The 18,958-nt window shown below is 43.1% G+C and overlaps 1 protein-coding gene across 1 annotated transcript in view; it reads left to right on the forward strand.

The window, feature by feature from the left end:
* MAPKAP1 (MAPK associated protein 1) overlaps positions 1 to 18,958 on the forward strand; it is a 171,742-nt gene that overhangs the window by 120,798 nt on the left and 31,986 nt on the right. Inside the window, 3 exon segments of the mRNA XM_044268449.1 lie at positions 8,756 to 8,863; positions 15,245 to 15,276; positions 15,278 to 15,386. Coding sequence (XP_044124384.1) covers positions 8,756 to 8,863; positions 15,245 to 15,276; positions 15,278 to 15,386 — 249 coding nt within the window.

Raw genomic sequence — 18,958 nt, forward strand, 5'->3', positions numbered from 1 at the left:
CATTCGGCACAGTGAGGGGAAAGACGCTCGCCGGCTTCCTCACTTCGACGTATTCAGTGCAGGTGCAGTGAGGCAGCTGGCGAAGGTCTTTCCCTCACTGAGCCTGCGCCGAATACTGAATGGGGCAGTGCAGGCGCGAGATTTCCCTGGCAGAAAGGGCCGGCATGAGGAGACCAACGCTGGCCTGGCCCTGTCAATCAAGTGTAGAAGGGCGTGGAAAGAGGTGGGCGAACTGAGCCTCTAGGAGCAGGTGCTTCTAGGGGCTAATTAGCATATAATACAATTTTAAATTTAACAAAAACGGGGGCACACAGAAAAAAAAATAGTTAAATTCAGGTGACATTGGCGCATGTATTATGTCAGCCTATTTAATAGTGAAAAATGTGGTGACAGAAACCCTTTAAATACATGTATATAAGAAAATTGTACGATTTCCTGTTATATAAACAAAATAAAAATAAATAAATAAACTGGAATACCCCTTTAAGTATTTCTCACCTCCTTCAAATGCTGCTCCAGTCTCTCCACTTCCTGTCTCGGCTTGACACGCCAAAAATACCAGAAAAAGCCACACTTACCCAATCGCTGTTTGAGGCAGGTCACCGCCAAGGCTACTTTCACACTTGCGTTTTTGCCTGATCCTGCAGGGATCGCCAAAAACGCTTCCGTTATTGATAATACAAGCTGCTGCATCCGTTATGAACGGATCCGGTTGTATTATCTTTAAAATAGCCATGACTGATCCGTCATTAAAACCATTGTAAGTCAATGGATGTGGGATCCGTTTTCTATAGTGTCCGAAAAAACAGATCCGGCACCAGTGACTTGCGTTGTGGTCATGCTGGATCCGTTTTTCTCCACATCCCATGCCGGACAGAAAACCGGGGTCTTCTGTCCGGTATGGGATGCAACCAAACCGAATTTTGGAGCATTCCGTTCTGTTCTATTCAGTTTTGTTCCCATTGACAATAAATGGGGACAAAATGGACGCGTTTTTCTCCAGTATTGAGATCCTCTACCGGATCTCAATATTGGAAAATGTAAACGCCAGTGTGAAAGAAGCCTAAGGCCTGTGATTGGCTGAACATGCCTTTCTTGGCATGTCAAGCAAGGACAGCAAAAGGGACCAGAGCAGCAGGAGATTGGTGAGGGATAATAATATTTTTTTATTTTTAAAATATCTTGCCATTTTTATTCTCACTTTTTTAATGCGTACCTGGAAAAGCCTTTTAACAGAATGAATCAGATTTTCTGGGATTTTTGTAATGTAAAGATTGAAAATTGGCAACAAAGTGCAAAAAGATTTGTGCACAAATGTCACCGTACCGATCCCACACCAGACTCTTTTTGTTCCAGTGTTTACTCCAGGGCAATGGACTGCTGTGGCCTTAGTCATCACATCAAGGCCGCCACAGGGGAAGGGTAATATACTTTGTCCGCTGCTCAGATTCATGGTTGGTGCCACCTCACATGGACCTTACATGGTGGCTCTGGCCCATAGAGGGGGATCACAAGTGTGGGACCTCAACCAGCCCCCCCACTCCATTCTTAATTAGACATACTTGTAAAGGAGTGTAATGAACCTTTATGTAAATACCGTAATATCTCTGCTTGCTTATTTCAGCCAGGTTAAATGACCCGACTATGACTTGGCCGAAGCCCCCAATCTCGGCAGGACCAGTCGTTGATATAATGTGTATGTTGACCGCCCGATTCTCTCAGATGCCTGAAGAAATGAGGGTCGGGCTGTTAGGCCCCTTTCACACGAGCGAGTATTCCGCGCGGGTGCGATGCGTGAGTTGAACGCATTGCACCCGCACTGAATCCTGACCCATTCATTTCTATGGGGCTGTTCACATGAGCGGTGATTTTCACGCATCACTTATGCGTTGCGTGAAAATCGCAGCATGCTCTATTTTGTGCGTTTTTCACGCAACGCAGGCCCCATAGAAGTGAATGGGGCTGCGTGAAAATCGCAAGCATCCGCAAGCAAGTGCGGATGCGGTGCGATTTTCACGCATGGGTTCTAGGTGACAGTCTATTCACTGTATTATTTTCCCTTATAACATGGTTATAAGGGAAAATAATAGCATTCTGACTACAGAATGCATAGTATAATAGTGCTGGAAGGGTTAAAAAAAAATAAAAAAGTTAACTCACCTTATCCTCTTGTTCGCGTAGTTCGTTCCCGGTCTGTTCTTTGCTAGCTGTGGGCTTGGGCTAAAGGACCTTTGATGACGTCAGATCACATGCTCCATCACCACGGTGATGGACCATGTGATTGGAGCATGTGATCTGACGTCACCACAGGTCATTCAGCCCAAGCCCACAGCTAGCAAAGAACAGACCGGGAACGAACTACGCGAACAAGAGGATAAGGTGAGTTAACTTTTTTATTTTTTTAACCCTTCCAGCACTATTAATGTATTCTGTAGTCAGAATGCTATTATTTTCCCTTATAACCATGTTATAAGGGAAAATAATACAATCTTCAGAACATCAATCCCAAGCCCGAACTTCTGTGAAGAAGTTCGGGTTTGGGTACCAAACATGCGTGAATTTTCTCACGCGAGTGCAAAACGCATGACAATGTTTTGCACTCGCGCGGGAAAATTGCGCATTTTCCCGCAACGCACTCGGCTCTTATCCGGGCAAAAAACATGACGCCCGTGTGAAAGTGGCCTTAGAGTTCAACATGCCCGATCCTTTTTGTTCTGCTGCCAGTGGTGCCTAGCAGTGGCTTTCCTCCCTCTTCCCGGTCAGAACACATGCATACTCGGCCTGGTTACCATGTTTCAGTTCCTGCGTTCTTCTTTGCGCTGAACACAACATCGGTACTAATCTCCTTGGGTAATTTGTACCACACTCTCAGTGAGAAGCATTAGGTCTGTATGGGGTTTCAGCCTCAGGATATAAACAAAAAAGTCTCTATTCACTGACGGCAAGCCAAGTTCTTGGTGAAGAAGTAAAAAAATAAAATTAAGGAAGCTGTCTAATGATTATACTTTTGTTGCTGAGACTGGACAGCCCCTTTAAATGATCGCTACCAAAATGAGTGACTCCACATTCAGTCTTGCAGTTGCTATTCATTTCAACACCAGCGGCTTAGCTATAGGGGGAGCCTAAGTAGCAGTAGAACTTGTACCCTGGTAGATGAGGGGACCCCCGCCACCTAAGGAGACACCAGCATAATGAATGGCACGTGATAGGTATGGAGCCCTGTTAGATATTGAGCATTGCGGCCCAGGAGCTTCAAGTTACCGCTCTTTCAATGACCATGAGCGGCGACAAAATGCTTGAAGATCGTTGATGGTCACTTTGATGCTGATGGGACATGAATTTAGTTTTGTAGAAGGATTTGTGCCGCCTGCTCCGGCAGTCTACATCCAGCTAAAGAATGATTTGCGGAATATGGAGGCCCCCCCCTCCGAGCAATCATTTATTAAACACGTTAAGCTGCAGCATTACAATACGTGCTCTCTTTCGGCGCTCGGCCAGTAGTGGACCTTGGCTGTGTGAGCCCATAGCTAAATCTGCTTGTGACCCAGAACATGGCGAGCTTGTGCAGTAGATCAATCATTGCGGCCAGCTCTCTCCTGACGGCCGTATTACTGCCTGCACATAAACGCCTCCCGCTGCCACATAAACAAACTTGTTTCCTCTCAGGCCGCTGACATTTTTAAGGTCTCTGTAAAGGGTACAGGAGGCCTGCGGTCCTCTGCGTGGTGTCACTGGGAGACCCCAGTTCAGCTCTAGCAATAAATGCTGCAATGTAGGAACTCCCTAGAGGCTGCGAGATGTTTAACCTCTTCCATCTGCGCTCGCTAGAAATGTGTTCAGTCCAGGCAGTGTATTTAGTGTCCTCCATTATTTTTTCTGCCAATTAAAAGCAGATAGCGATAAATATTTATTTTTTTCTAATTTTCTTTTTAATTTTATTTTCCGATTGAACATTTTTTTTTATTCTAATTTTCTAATCAGTATCATGGGGGCAGCCATCTTGCCTGAGCTGTTGTTAACAGCCTGTAGAGAGATGCTTTACAGAAGCCACCATGTGCAGAATAATCTGGAGGGGACTTCTATGGGAGAGTTTTCTAGATATGCTCTTTGACCGGTACAGAGGTCATTGTACAGGGAAGGGGAGCAGATAAGCTGTAAGTTCACATATTGTAAATGGTGGATTCTGTGTTATCTATACAGACGAGTTATTTTTAAAAAAAATTGTGCCTTGAATGAGAAATAAATAATAGTAAGTGATTCCTACAGAACAGGAAGCCTCAATATATTATTATTGTGTAGGGAGAAACTGCAGGAAATTGTTAGCCTAAAACTTGATTTAAACAAGAGGTAATTTTCTGATGTCACATTGCCCTTAATGCCCTGTTTATGGCATCTATAACGTTTGAGTGGAGTGAATATGGGGGATGCTGATGGGCACTACATCTGCAGTGACCCAGGGGATCACTGCTAAAAGTGAATTAATGTTGTACTCTTTTCCCATGCACTATTAATATCCCAAATGGTCTTAGCCCAAATTCAGGAGGATTGGCTGGTCCCACCTCTTGGCTTGTTGAGTAGAGAGTGTCTAGTCATTTAAGAACAATACAATATGTGTATTTGTGAGCTCCTGAAAAGTAGGCCCAAAGAGAAGCCTCATCCAGGAAAACACCAGACTGAAACCTGCCAGAGAAGCAACTGAACTGAGAGAATACTCCTGAGATACATTCTTAGGGTGGATCCACATCACGTTTTATGCCTCCGTTTGACGTATATGTTAGAAAATAAAAGATACAAAAACACAGCATACCACTTTGGCCTCATGCACACGGCCGTGCCGTTTTTTACGGTCCGGAAACCGCGGATCCGCAAAAAACGGAAGCCGCCCGTGTTGCCTTCTGTCGGCAATATAAATGCCTATTCTTGTCCGCACATTGAAGTGAATGGGTCCGCATCCGAGCCACCAAACGGCGGCTCGGATGCAGACCCAAACAACGGTCGTGTGCACGAGGCCTTTCTTGTATCCTGCAGAGTTTGGTAAAAAAAAAAAAAAAGTATAAATGTATTTTTACAATGGGTAAAAAAGTATCTTTTTTTAAAACATTTTTTACAATGGAAATCTATGTTGAACGGATGCCACTGCATGGCATCAGTCTGAGGCATCTATTTAAGGCCTCATGCACACGACCGTTGTTTCATTCCGTGTCCGTTGTTCAGTTTTTTCGTGATTTTCTGCGGACCCATTGACTTTCAATGGGTCCGTTGAAAACTCGGCTAATGCACCGTTTGTCATCCGCATCCGTGATCCGTGGTTCCAGTCCGTCAAAAAAAATATAACCTGTCCTATTTTTTTCACGGAAAACGGTTCGCGGAGCCATTCAAGTCAATGGGACCGTAAAAAAACGCGGAGGCACACAAGATTGTCATCCGCGTCTGTTTTTTTTTCCTATCATTTGCATGGCAAAATTTACTTAGACTTTTTTTTTACTTTCCTTCATGTCTGGTGATCCTCCAAAAATAAAGGAAGACACACAGAAACAAAAACGGATCACGGAACAACGGAACCCCATTTTGCGGAACGGAACACAACAACGGTCGTGTGCATGAGGCCTAACTTTTATGTTTTTTGATATACATTAAACGGCTGGGAAAATGCGATGTGAAACCAGCCTTAGTTAGATGTGAGAGAACCATCAAGGCCGTGCTGGAAAGACAGTAAGGTAATCGCTCATTTATGGCAACAGACTTTACTGCTTGTGAAAAGGTTACTTTGCTTCAGCGCCCACCACACTTTGAGACAGACTGGCCATCCAGATCTATTATATGCACCACACTGCCTGGGAATTGCAGAAAACGTTAAAGGGGGTTGTCTCACCTCATTCATTGGTGGCATATCAATCTGCCAGCCACCACGCTGGCACTGCACATCAGCCTCTCTGTTTTCTTCATATGGAATATCCGAGATATATGTTAGGAGATGTATAAATGGGTCAAACCATGAAATTCCAGAGTGTTTCCCAATCCCAGTTGCAAATCAACAATGTTCTTAAAGGGGTTGTCTGATTTCTAATGCCTTATTAGCGCATTCTAAGATTAGGACCTAGAACAGCTACAAAGAGTATCTCTTAGTCGGGAGGACACAACATGATCATGCTAGATGCAAATAGTCCATAGATTTTTATTGAGCACCATGCAATGCTTAACTTCCCCTGTGGTGGCGCTGCAGAGGAGTAGAAGTGGTTTCAGCAGCATGGCAACCTGCGATCAACCTATTTTTAACACTAAAAGGGATTGTCCAGATCATATTGCTGTTTCCTGTCTATGCATATTATAAGCTTCCCTGTATATTTTAAGGGGGGGAAAAAACTTTTATGATGTCTTAGCAATACATCAAAGGCTTTGTGTGGAGAGAACCCTACCCATTTTTACAAGGAGGAGAAAGTAGCACTCACATTGAGCACTCTCTTTCCCAGCTTTCTTGGAAACCTAGAAATGAACCGAAGAGGACTTTTTCCATTGTTCCCCGTTGCTAAATGACTACAAAATTATATACAATAATTATTAAAATCTATAGAAAAATGTGTACAAATATATAGGTAAAAATTAAAAACTACTAAAGGTGGGGGGGCCTTTGAATCATCTCTTCAGTGAGTGCATTCAGTGATACATAAATTGGAAGTACTTTGGGTAATAAAAAGGATATAAATCCAATGATGTTTACAATATATAATAAAAATCTTGTTTGTGATCATATATTATGCATAGAACAGATGGCGCCAAGTAAATTGAGACAAATAGTGCGGGTCTGGCGTTCAGGCACAGCTCTCTACATATGTCCTCTTGCTGAGTGACTGAAGGTGGGATGGCATGAGGTGGCACACTATCCATGCCATCGTGATACAAGGCTTACCCTGCTGCAAACGGTGTAAATGAACGATTACAAGCAATCGGTCCTCAGTACTACAAGTCGCCATCTTACATTCGACTGATTCAGAAAGTAAGTGGATTGGAACGTCGCAAGAATTCCTCCAGCTATAGGAGAAAAGGGGTGGCCCATCTCCAACATTGGTATGCTATGCATGTCCGAGATGGGAAAGGACCTGTTCTCTCTCCTGAATATGTCTACTTTAGTAACCACCTGCATTCCCCATGTAATAACAATTCTGGAAACTCTTTGATATAACTCTGTTGTTCCATTCCTCTATTATTCCTACTAGAAGTTTATGAATGAATTCCCAGCATATTTTTACCTTTCTGATACTTTCTTGTGCCTAGATAAGCCTCAGCAGAGGCGTTTAGCTACCTTTTATCTACCTTCTATAGAAATAAAAATGTCTTAGCTGGCCATACACATACAGGTAAGAGTTGGTTAGAGAAAGCAACTTTGACCATTTCGGCTGCCAGTGTCTTTAAAGTTTATATGCAGATGATCTTCGCTAGACCTGGCGGGAGACCACCATCTGAACCTGGCAGCACTGATTGGACAAAGTGAGTGAGGTAACCAGTTGGGGGTGTATCTGCACAGTCTCACTTTGTCCAATCAGTGCTGCCAGGTTCAGACTGTGCAGGTACACCCCCCCCCCCCCAACTGGTTACCTCCCCTCTGTACCCTTACTGAAGGCTAATAGCAATTCATTCAGAACTTCTAGTAGAAATAATAGAGGAATGGCACAACATAGAGCCATAAGAATAGAGGCTCCAGAATAGTTTTTACATGGGGAACGCATGAAGCTATTAAAACAGACATGTCGGGAGCGGTGAAAGGTCCTCTTTAACATAAAAACTTGTTTTAACCATTAAAATTGGAAAAACCTTTTTTATTGTAGATTTTTAATATGTGTTTGCAGTAAATCTTGTTGGCGCACAACTCAGGGGACACCATTGCATTTTTAACCTTTAGTCACATAATTAAATTTAGCCTTAAGGACCAGTAACAACCCCCCCCCCCCCCTCCTCCCCTTTGTATTCCAGCAGTCATAACCTTTACATTTTTGCTTCTAATTTTATTTTTATTTTGTGGGATTAGTTATAGGTTTTTTTAGGAACCATTTTGGGGTATTTATAGATTAGTAAATAACTTATTATTTTATTTTAAACATTCAATTTTAACATTATTTTGTGGAATTTAATTACGGGTTCACTGTGGTCACTACAACTAAGATAATAACACATTGCTCCCCCTCCTCACCAGAAGGGTAGATAGGGGCTTTGTATTGTTTAAGAGTTGGCATTCTAAGCTTTCAAACAATACCAGAATGACAGCATTATCTTCCCTACATTGGAAGATATCGCTGTTAGAAATCAGGATGCAGTGAATGCAGCTGAAAGTGAAAGCAGGTTTTACCTGCAATTATTCCAGACTTGATTTCTAGCTGCTACCAATCAGGAGATAGCAGCAGCTAAAGCAGCCCCCCACTTCTGCCGGAGCCCACCTACGGCAGAACAGTTAAGTTATTTTCTCACAGCCGGAGCTGAGTTCGGCAGAACAGTTAGCTGATTAAGGCTACATTCACACGACCCTAAGTATTTTGTGGTCCACAAAACACGGATCCGCTAAGGAAAACAGATGAAATCCGAACTGCATCCGTTTTTTTTTTGCGGATCCATTGTAACAATGCCTGTCCTTGTCTGCAAAATGGACAAGAATAGGACATGTTTTATTTTTTTGCGGAACAGACATACGGGACATCTGTATCTACATGAGACATGTAAATTACCATATTTGATTAAATTTCTCTTATGTTTTTTTATCTTCTAGGCCCTCAGTATCGACTAGAGAAGCAGAACCAGCCAAACGTGCCTGTGGATCTTGATAGTACACTGGAAAGTCAGAATTCCCTGGAGTTCTGCCTGGTCAGAGAGAACAGTAAGTATTTGCACCCCGGTGACCGTGCACGCTCTCACATCTTCTTGCTAGGAGAACATGCCCATAGCCTGTGATTGATTGACTCCTTCTGTATATAAGAATCAGTTTTTTGGTTATCATGTTCATGACGGATCTTTCTTGAGGGCCTGACTCCGGCAGTGCTGAAATGAGAATCTCTAGATAACTGATGAGGGGGTCATGAGCAGATGGAAACGGAATACATTTTAGTATATGGTTTGTTTGGCCCATGCTTTATTCAGCTGGATTAACACTTTACAGTTTTGACCCATTTAGCTCATTTGTGATAAAACGAGCTTCGTGAGGTATGAAGTGGGTAAGCCTCACAGTAGCTGGGACCTCCCCATATATACTCATGAGATAAGTGTCTCAGCTATCTTTCCCGATCCCACTGTGGAACATGCACGTGTTGTGAATGACAGAGGGGAGAAAGCTCTGTGGACAAAAGGATCAGGCGTATTGTATTTTAAAGGGGTTATCCTGTGCATAGATCATGAAAATCGGATCACCAGGCTTCTGAGTCTCCGAGCTGTCAGAAGAGGTTGGACGCTCAATGAGCACTGCGGCCTCTTCCTAGGCCATGTGACGTCACCATACATCGGTAAAATGGCCTAGTTGCAGCTCAGCTCCATTGAACTGAATGGGGCTGAGCTGCGACACCAAGCACAGTCGCTATACAAAGTACTTGGTAAGCTGATGGGAGTCCGCAGCACTCACTAGAGCTGCAGTGAGTGCGGTGGCTCCCTAAAGCAGCTGATTGGCAGGCGGCCTGGGTCTTTGATAATGATTACCTTTTCTGAGGATTTCCTGGATGACCCCTTTAACACTAGCATAGTGGCGGATCCGTTTTCTGTGACACAATAGAAAACTGATCCGTGCCCCATTGACTTAGAATGGTTTTAGAGACGGATCCGTCGTGGCTATTTTAGAGATAATACAACCGGATCCCTTCAGAACGGATGCATACGGTTGTATAATTATAACGGAAGTGTTTTTGCTGATCCATGATGGATCCAGCAAAAACGCTGGTGTGAAAGTAGCCTTAGTAAATTCACAATCACCACCTCCTCAGGCAGAGAGTTCCATAGTCTCACTGCTCTTACCGTAAAGAATCCTCTTCTATGTTTATGTACAAACCTTCTTTTCTCTAGTCGTAGAGGATGTCCCCTCGTCATGGTCACAGTCCTGGGGATAACAGTGGTGTGGGGAGAATCGGGAGGTCCTCATGCACATTAGATAATCAGCCGATCCCATGGACGGTTATCTAGTATGTGCCAGCCTAGTGTTATGGCTACTTCACAAACTGCACAGTAGCGCTTCCGGACATCCATTGTGCATGACCCTATTCACTTTGGGGTAGGGGAGATCCCATAGGTCAGACCCCCTCAATCATAATGTTATGACATATCCTAGGAATACACCATAATGTTATACAATGGAAATGCTCCCTTTAAATGTGTTACAAATTGAAATTTTCAGCGTTTAGCTCTTAATGTCACACATAACAGGTAGCACTGTGTCTGCGATTCTGTATCCATATCATTAACCACAAACCAAATTATGTATTATGCAGAATGCATTGTCTGCCCCCACATCTTTATACAGAGCCGGGCCCTGTCCTCTTCCCCCAAATATGCTGGAGATTTACAAGCTCAGAATCCAGCCCTTTCCACCCTCTAAAATACAAGTCATGCAGACGAGCGTCCTTTCCACGGCTAATTGAATTTTATATCCCGCCGCTTGCTTTCTGTGATGCTCCCCTCCTCATCTTATCATTAACAACTAATTAGTATTCAAGGGAAATTGGTCTTAATATATTAAAATTGGTTAAGTGCCTTTAGACCTGTTTGAAAAGCCAATGTCTTATTGGAAGCTGTGACTGGGGACTGTGCTTGTAATTAATTGAATTACAATTAAGAATTTTCATTACGCAAAATACTAGTACATTAAAATAATAAGGCATCATGTTTTCTGTCTGTTAAACTTCTCTTCTTGCCAGAAGCCAGGCTATGTGCAGTACGTAACATTGGCGACGGCGTACATTTCGTAGACCTGGGCAGGTATGGAAGGTCATGTAACGTCCAGGTCATTTATCACCATCATAACTCATGAGCTTCTGCTCATCTGACTGTTGAGCCATTAGATTCAGCAATTCTTCACAAAGGCATTCCCGATAGCACAGTTCTTTGTGTTATACGCTGATATGATGTGGACCCTGTTGACCAAAACTGCTTTGGTGCCCTCTAAACAAAGGAGTTTTCTAGGACCTTTCCTGGTGGGATCTTCAGGTTGTGTCCCTTGGAGTAGTCACCTATTGGTGATCGCCCCTCTGATACTGCAAGCCGATATGATAATGCAAGAATGTTTTTCCACAGATGAGATTGTGGTCCCGATCCACGGGATTGGTGGTGAATATCTGATCGGTGGCACCTCCACCGTTCACAAGCACAGGGGCTCCGATACCCAATTTCTCTTCTGTGCACAACTGCAGTTCTGCAGCGTTTGAATGGAGTGGCGATCAAGCATGTGCACTAGTCCTCCATTCTAACTAAACACGACGTTCAGTGTGGCAGAATAGGTAGAAAACACTTGTTCATCGTGTGATTGGCATCTTTCATCAGGATGAAAAATGCCCGATAATTGGCAGAACATCTCCCTGTGTAATCAGGGATGTGCCGCTGATCATCTACAGCAGAGAATGATGGAGGAACGACTGCGGTAGGAATGTTTTTTCTCTGATTCAAAGTTTGAATCGGCCTGTGTAATCAGGCGGTGTAAACAGGCGCCAATGGATGATTATTATCCATCGGCGCTCGCACTGCCCGAAGATCAGACCGTGTAATACCACCCTTAGGCATAGTGAAATCCAACTGCCCAATTCTGCTCTCGCCCAATGGTTGGCTGGTCCCACCAAAATCCGTGGGTTCAGTTGACATTCGTCTGAAGTGTATGGCCACCTTAAGAGTTGAATCACAGTAACAGAGCAGGCTTAGTCAGGACATAGGGCATACGTAGTTGGGCAATGGCAGGAATCACACAGGCCCAAGATTATTACTTGGGACACAGTCCAGAGTGTTATTTCAGCAGGATACTCATGCAAGGGGGACTAAAATGTCCCAGCATTCCTTGCTAGCTTAGTGTCGGCACAGATCTGTAGTCTTTAGACCAAGTTCTGTGCAGTAATTTGATATGGAAAATGGTGGCTGTCCAACTCTATTATAGGAGCCCAGCTAATCTCAGAAGGATGTGTCTGACAACAAAGCCTGTTGACTGTTTCCAATGACAACCAGAACTGTGGTTACCCCTCACAACTATAATAGAGGCTGTAACTCAGGATCTGTGTGAGATATGTAAAGCATTGTTTTCACATAGTCACTCAGCTCTTCAAATATATATACAGTATACTGTGAAATATTATTCTAAGATGGAACCACACCATTGACTTGAGTATAGCAATGATCCACATGATCCAAATCGCAACCCAACTTCTGCAAACCAGTATTATGATTCAGTGTGATGACCAAGCAGAGATAGGACTCTGGAGACAATTCTTGGCTTTTCTATAAGTATTAGGCCCCCGTGTATGTCCTGTGAAGACAACCCCTTGTTATGTAGAAGCTGCCCAATGATCAACAGGCTGGCTTCTCTGAATCCTCTATGTAGGGTAACATGGTGACCTATTAAACATATAGCCAACCATGTTACACATAATGTGCCAGGTCTGCCTACCCACCTCCTAGGGCATATAGATTAGTGTTAATGAGACAACCCCTTTAAGAATTAACCAGTGTTAAACTGTAACTGTTTCAGTTTATTTTTAATATTGTGTGGGGACAGGGATGTTAAACATTTTTGTAATATACTTTATTAAAGAAATATATATTTTTTTTGTTCTAGAAAACAGATTGTAAAAAGTTTTCTTAGCAAAGCTCTAACTGAGCATTGTTAAGAAGAGTCTGTCTTCAGTCTTCAGTTCTATGGAACGCTGAAGATGCCTGTGTCTAACATACAGAGGTGTCCAGCCTGCGTTTTGTCACTACCCCAGTCCCTGACTATGTTCATGTGCTCTAACTACCACTGCCCATCTCTCTCGCTATTTGATGCGTTTACACACACAGGCATTTTCAACGCTCAGTAGAACTGAAGACTGAAGACAGACTCTTCTTAACAACACTCAGAGACTCTTCAAACTGAAACAACAGTTACTCTCTAAGTTTATTTCTGTTCAGACTCAGTAGTCAGTGGATTCAGTAGTGTTAGGGCTCATGCAAACGGCCGTGTCCGTATTGCGGCCCGCAAACACCAGGTCCGCAATACACGGGCACCAGCCTTGTGCACCCCACATCACAGATGCGGACACATTCAATTGAATAGGTCCGCAGTCTGGAAGGTCCATGGTCCAAGTTCTTTTTTTTTTGCAGTGCGGATGGATCAATGCGGTCCCCAAAGCACAAAACGGACGATTGACAGCCCTTAGGTTGATTCTAGGACAGATGGCATTGTTTCTGATGGCAGTTGAACTAGTAGCAGCGCTTACCCTTTTCCTTGTGACCTGTGGAGCCTGAGCAGATCGAAATCTTCATGTTATTACGCCGCTGCACATTTTTGTCGTTTGCATTATTTGTTGTCTTTTACCTCCAATACTTAATCATTTACGGCTCTTTTCCCGTCCAGCGTTATTGCGGCATAGTAGCATTTTCTGAATAAATGATATTAGTTCCATACATAAAGGCGAGCTTATTTGCTCTCATAGCACACGGCACTTCCATTTAAAGAAAACAATGACGTCTTCATTAATCTGCCTCTGAAATCCAGAGATTGTGGCTTTTAGGTCCTGCATTAGCCAGTGCAGCCAGCGGCGTGTCACGCTGTCTCCGAAAGAGGCTAAATCAATGTTTCTGCCATATTTTATGCAGCACTTTATTTAAAAGCATCTGACTGATTATTTCCCGGCTCCCAACGCTGGCATCGCGGGGGCTATATTTAAACAAAATCCGTCAGAAACCTTCATTTCCAAATTGGTTGCGGTCCAAAATATCATAAAAAAGGCCGGGAATGTCTGGCATTTTGTAGTGTTATTCTCAAAGTAATTGACGTTTTGGCTTAATGAACGGTTACCTTCATTATAACTAATAGCTTCAGGAAAAAAAACGGGTGTTGGTAAAGAAGGATATATGAGGTCGATAATGGTGCCAGTGGCAGCTTTATGGGAAAAAGTTGTTAAAATCCCACAGTGCCTAAATCATTTGGGAGATGGAGGAAATGGGGATTAACCCCTTCTGGCCCAGGAGAGCCCTCACTTCATTTTCTTAATATTGGATACAGGTGTTCTGGGGCATTTGCCTGAAAGGCAGTCATTTATTTCCCATAGTCTTCCATGTGGGAGGTACTTCCAAAACTGCTTATTAGGGGTCATATGCTGTGTTTGGCTTCGGGTACATTGGTGCCCCAGAGGGAGAGGGGGTTTATACCGCACCTGTATAATGTGAATCACTTTACTGTTATCATTTGTGAATACAGAAGACATCATTAAAGGGCTATTCTGGTAACCACAGGGTATCCCCCATCTACTGGATTAATCGATAGAGCCCCGAGAGATGCAACCCCAACCTATCCTGCGAACGGGGGTCCCTTACATCCCTGTTCTATTTGAACGTCAGGTTGGGTATGCGCCCCGCCTCTCCATTGATCCCCTATGGGTTCCGATTCCTGCTGTGCTGGAAATGCCACCGTACAGCGCAGCAGAAGGTCTGAGCGCAGAAGATGTTTTACTGACCCTAGATGTCTGTGTGTTTAACCGTACACCACTGGAAAGATCTATGAAACCTCACTGCCAGTGCAGTATCGCAGTCCTAGTCCAGCCTTAACCGCTTTTGTGTAAAACATGGCCTAAAGGGTGTCCCCGACTACTCGGACTTATGACATTAAGCATTAGATGGACCAGTTATGTCCTATCCAAGTTAACTGATGATCAGTCGCAGAGAATCTGAACATCTTGACTATACACACCTATCTGTTATTTCTAAGATTGGACAGTTTCACCAATTGGACCATGGCGAAAATGTCTTCCAACCTAAGAACTACCGCAAACCAAAGCTCTTGACCAGTGCACTCAGTGGTCAATAAGATGTTTCCAGTTATCCCTTCTCCTCTGCCTAGTTTGTGCTATAAGAAGAAGTTCATAGTCAGATGAGGACCCAGTAGTAGATCCTGAGCTTCTCTTGGTGTCTATTTGGGGATTGGGGCTCAAGGTTTGAGAGTTTTATCCAACATTTGTAATGATCAAACTTAAGTATGTATCCAAAAATGATCTGATCACACACATTGCTTGTAGTTTCCTCATGAATCCTTGTTTTCTAATAGGTTCAAGAGGAGAAGAACCGCCAGAGGAAGAGAACACAGATTGACATAGCCACTGTGCAGGATATGCTGAGCAGCCATCACTATAAGTCCTTCAAGGTCAGCATGATTCACAGGCTGAGGTTCACCACAGATGTCCAACTAGGTAAGACCCCATTTATTTACCTGTACAGACCTTTAGCGCTTTTAACTTGATCTGTTAGCAAGGTTTCAAGATACTTTGCCACCAACTCGTCATTGGCACTTCATTTATTGGTCCTCAAAGTGAGGAGAATTATAGGGTCAGGAGCGTAACTATAATTCATATGGCCCCATGGCAGAATAACATGGGGCCCCCACCACCTAGGGTTAGAAAATTATAACAGCAGCATAAGTATCAATAATTAAAGGTATGTATAATAGCACCGTATCTAAAAACAAAACCCCATATTATAGCAAAAAGCCACCATATTGTTATACCCCACAAAAAGTACAATGTTCTTACATCTTATTGGTCCCTCTTCAACCACTGGGCTGTGGATTTATGTATGCCCATGGTAGGGTGAGGTCACGTGATCATGGTGGCATTTTTCTGGTATGCCTTTGGTTAACCCAATGTGTCTATGTTGAGATGGGCTTCTGAGAGCTAATATGGCTGATAATGGTGCCAATCAGACAGCTACTTCCTATCCTAGACACTGAAGGCAGGAGAAGTCTGGAGTAGGGACATCTGACCTAACAGAGGAAGCACATAAGGATTATCTGAGGACCTGATGAAGACCCTAGTTCTGGGGTCAAAACACCTTTTACTGTCTGGTGAATTAAAGTGACGTTCTAAACATTGCGTGGACATCTATGCTTCATTTTGGCATATGAAAGCAGAGCTCAGTTAAGAACTGCAACTCTCCCCCTAGACTAGGGATCAGCAACCTTCGGCACTCCAGCTGCTGTGAAACTACAATTCCCAGCATGCAAACTTACTCGGCTGTTCTTGTAACTCCCACAGAAGTGAAAGGAGGGTTCTGGGAGTTGTAGTTTGAGAACAGCTGGAGTGCTGGAGGTTGCTGATCCCTGCCCTAGACTTACAAGGATTTAATCTGTAGGGCAGCGATGGGCAACCTGCGGCATTCAAGCTGTTGTGAAAGTATAACTCCCAGCATGCTTACATGCTCTGCTCCTCTCAGAACTCTCATAGAAATAAATGCAGCATGTTGGAAATTGTAATTTCACAACGGCTGGAGTGCCGCGGGTTGCCCACCCTGCTGTAGGGTGAATACCTGGTACACTTGTAATGGTTTTATAGAGCTATGTTCACATCACTTAAAGGGGTTGTATCACGAAACATATTCTGCATTTTTTTTTTCAAACCAACACCTGGATCTGAACACTTTTGTAATCGCATGTCATTAAAAATGTAGTATAGCCAGTGAGCTGTTCAATAAAATGTATCTGTATAGCGCCACCTGCTGTTTGTTCTTTTCCTTATGTTTTTATCCATCTCACTGAGCTGGTTGAACGTTCTTAGTTTGCTCTGTTAGAAGCGGTGGCAGTTACAGGGAGAAGGCTGCAGCAGAAAGGGCACGCCCCTGAGCTGCCAGGCTCATCTAGCAGAGCAATTTGAGCAATGAATGGGGAGATCTCTGGACCCATGTGAGGTACAGGGCCGGTTCTAGCTTCATTAGAAAGTGATTGTCATGTACTATATGATGTCTGATTTTCATTTTTACATCATGGCATAACCCCTAAAGAGCCTAGGTTTGGAGCGTTCCTGGAATACACACCAGACGTATCTATCAGGCTCACCCAAAGGAGGCCAAAGATTGTACTATGGCCTCCGTTAGACTGATGTACATAGGTATTCCTTTTAGGTTAGTACACTATGCTATTTCATCCAGTAAAGATATATATATATATATACTTGATGTATCCTCTTCTTGTATATCTCTGACATAGGCTTTTAATGTAATGTGAACAGAGCCTCATATAATTTTGCACCGAAGCAATTGTCCGTAATCATAGTCTCTTTTTCAGTAGTCGTCGGTTTTTTATAGGGCGTGTTGCTAGCTTGGCTGTTTTGCTCATTTGTGTTAGTTGTCCCCTGTTATATGTAAATATGGATTAATTGCCATTTATTGTCTCCAGGTTATAAGCAGCACATACGTCTTTATTTTCCTTTGCACAGACAGGAGCATATGGCTATATTTTTCCTATCTCATCGTATATATTGTTATTAGAGTCTAATGTCTTGCATTTGTCTTCAGTTCAGTGGCCAATTATAAGGGTGTGTTCACGCGTGCTTCGGGCTCTGCTTAAGATTGCCTCCAAAAAGGCAGAAAAAAATAGGGCAGCATACGTCGCTATTTAATGGAAACCTAATGGACCACATTATACATAGACAATAGAAGCCATCGGGCAACGTTGGCAGAAATCCAAGACTGACCTTCTGATAGTAACCCCTTAATGACTGCTGAGATGGGTTTCTAAGGTGGTTATTAAGGGACTAAATAAATAGACCGCCTAGAATAAGCGCTTCACGGGTCTCCAGAAGTGCCGGTCCGGACTGTTTAATCCCTTAGATGCCGCAGTCAATAGCAACCGCGGCATCTAAGCGGTTACAAAAGGAGCTGACTCCCTCCGTCTCCCATCAGCAACCGACAAATGAGATCGTAGGGTGCCAATGTCTGTGCACGGAAATCTGGGGCTTAATTAAGGCCCCAGCTCTGCCTGCAGTGTAACCTAGCAGGCCATGCCTCTCTGGCACAGTATAGTACTGACAGTGTAATTCTCTGCTCTGCATAAGCAGTCCAGAGAATTATAGAATGGATCAAAAGATCTATTAATAAACTCCCCTTGTGGCACTATTAAATGGTTAATAAAAAAAAAAAGTTTTATTAGATAACCAAAAAAATCCGGGTTAATAACAAATGCACCTTTTTTCCATTGAAAAAAACACTTTTCCATGGAAAAAAATTGCAAGAATAAAATTCCCTCCAGATATTTGGTATTGCTGCTCCTGTAGTGACTCAAACTACACAATTATCATGCAATTTATCCCGTATAGTGAACACCGTAAACAAAAATGCTGTTTTCTATTCGCCACCCAAAAAAATTTAAGCAATTAAAAAGTGTTATGTGATCCAAAATAATAAAAATCTAAAATACAAGTCATCCCTCAAAAATCAAAACCCTCACACAGCTCCATAGAAAGAAAAATAAAAAAGTTATGTCGTGATGCAGAAATTTTTTATTTTTTATTGTGCAAATGTATTCAATCTAAAAAAAAAAAAACATATTTGGTATGGCTGTAATTGTACTGACCCAGGTAAGTTATAATGTAAAAACTTTTTTTTCCATCAGTAAATTGTGTACCACAAAATGAGGCCATTAAAAACTACAACTTGTCCCTCAAAAAACAAGCCCTCACACAGCAGCATCGATGGAAAAATAAAAACGTTATAGCTCTTGGAAGGTGGTCAACATTCACCATGTGAACATGCCCTAAGGGTTTCAGCAGATATATGTGCAACAATCAGATGATCACCGGCCTGTTCCTCTTCTGTGCATATTGGGAGTTGTAGTTTCACAACAGCTGCAAAGCCATCTGCTGAGTTTAAGGGGAACGGGGAAAATGAAATGGGGGGGAAACACAGTGATGAAATGCGTTACACTCCCCACTCCCGATCTGCACAGTCCCTGTTACTGTACTTTTCGTGGTATCGATTACATGATACAATATTA

This window comes from Bufo gargarizans, chromosome 9 (genome assembly GCF_014858855.1).
Source record: "Bufo gargarizans isolate SCDJY-AF-19 chromosome 9, ASM1485885v1, whole genome shotgun sequence".
Taxonomy (NCBI): Eukaryota; Metazoa; Chordata; class Amphibia; order Anura; family Bufonidae; genus Bufo; species Bufo gargarizans.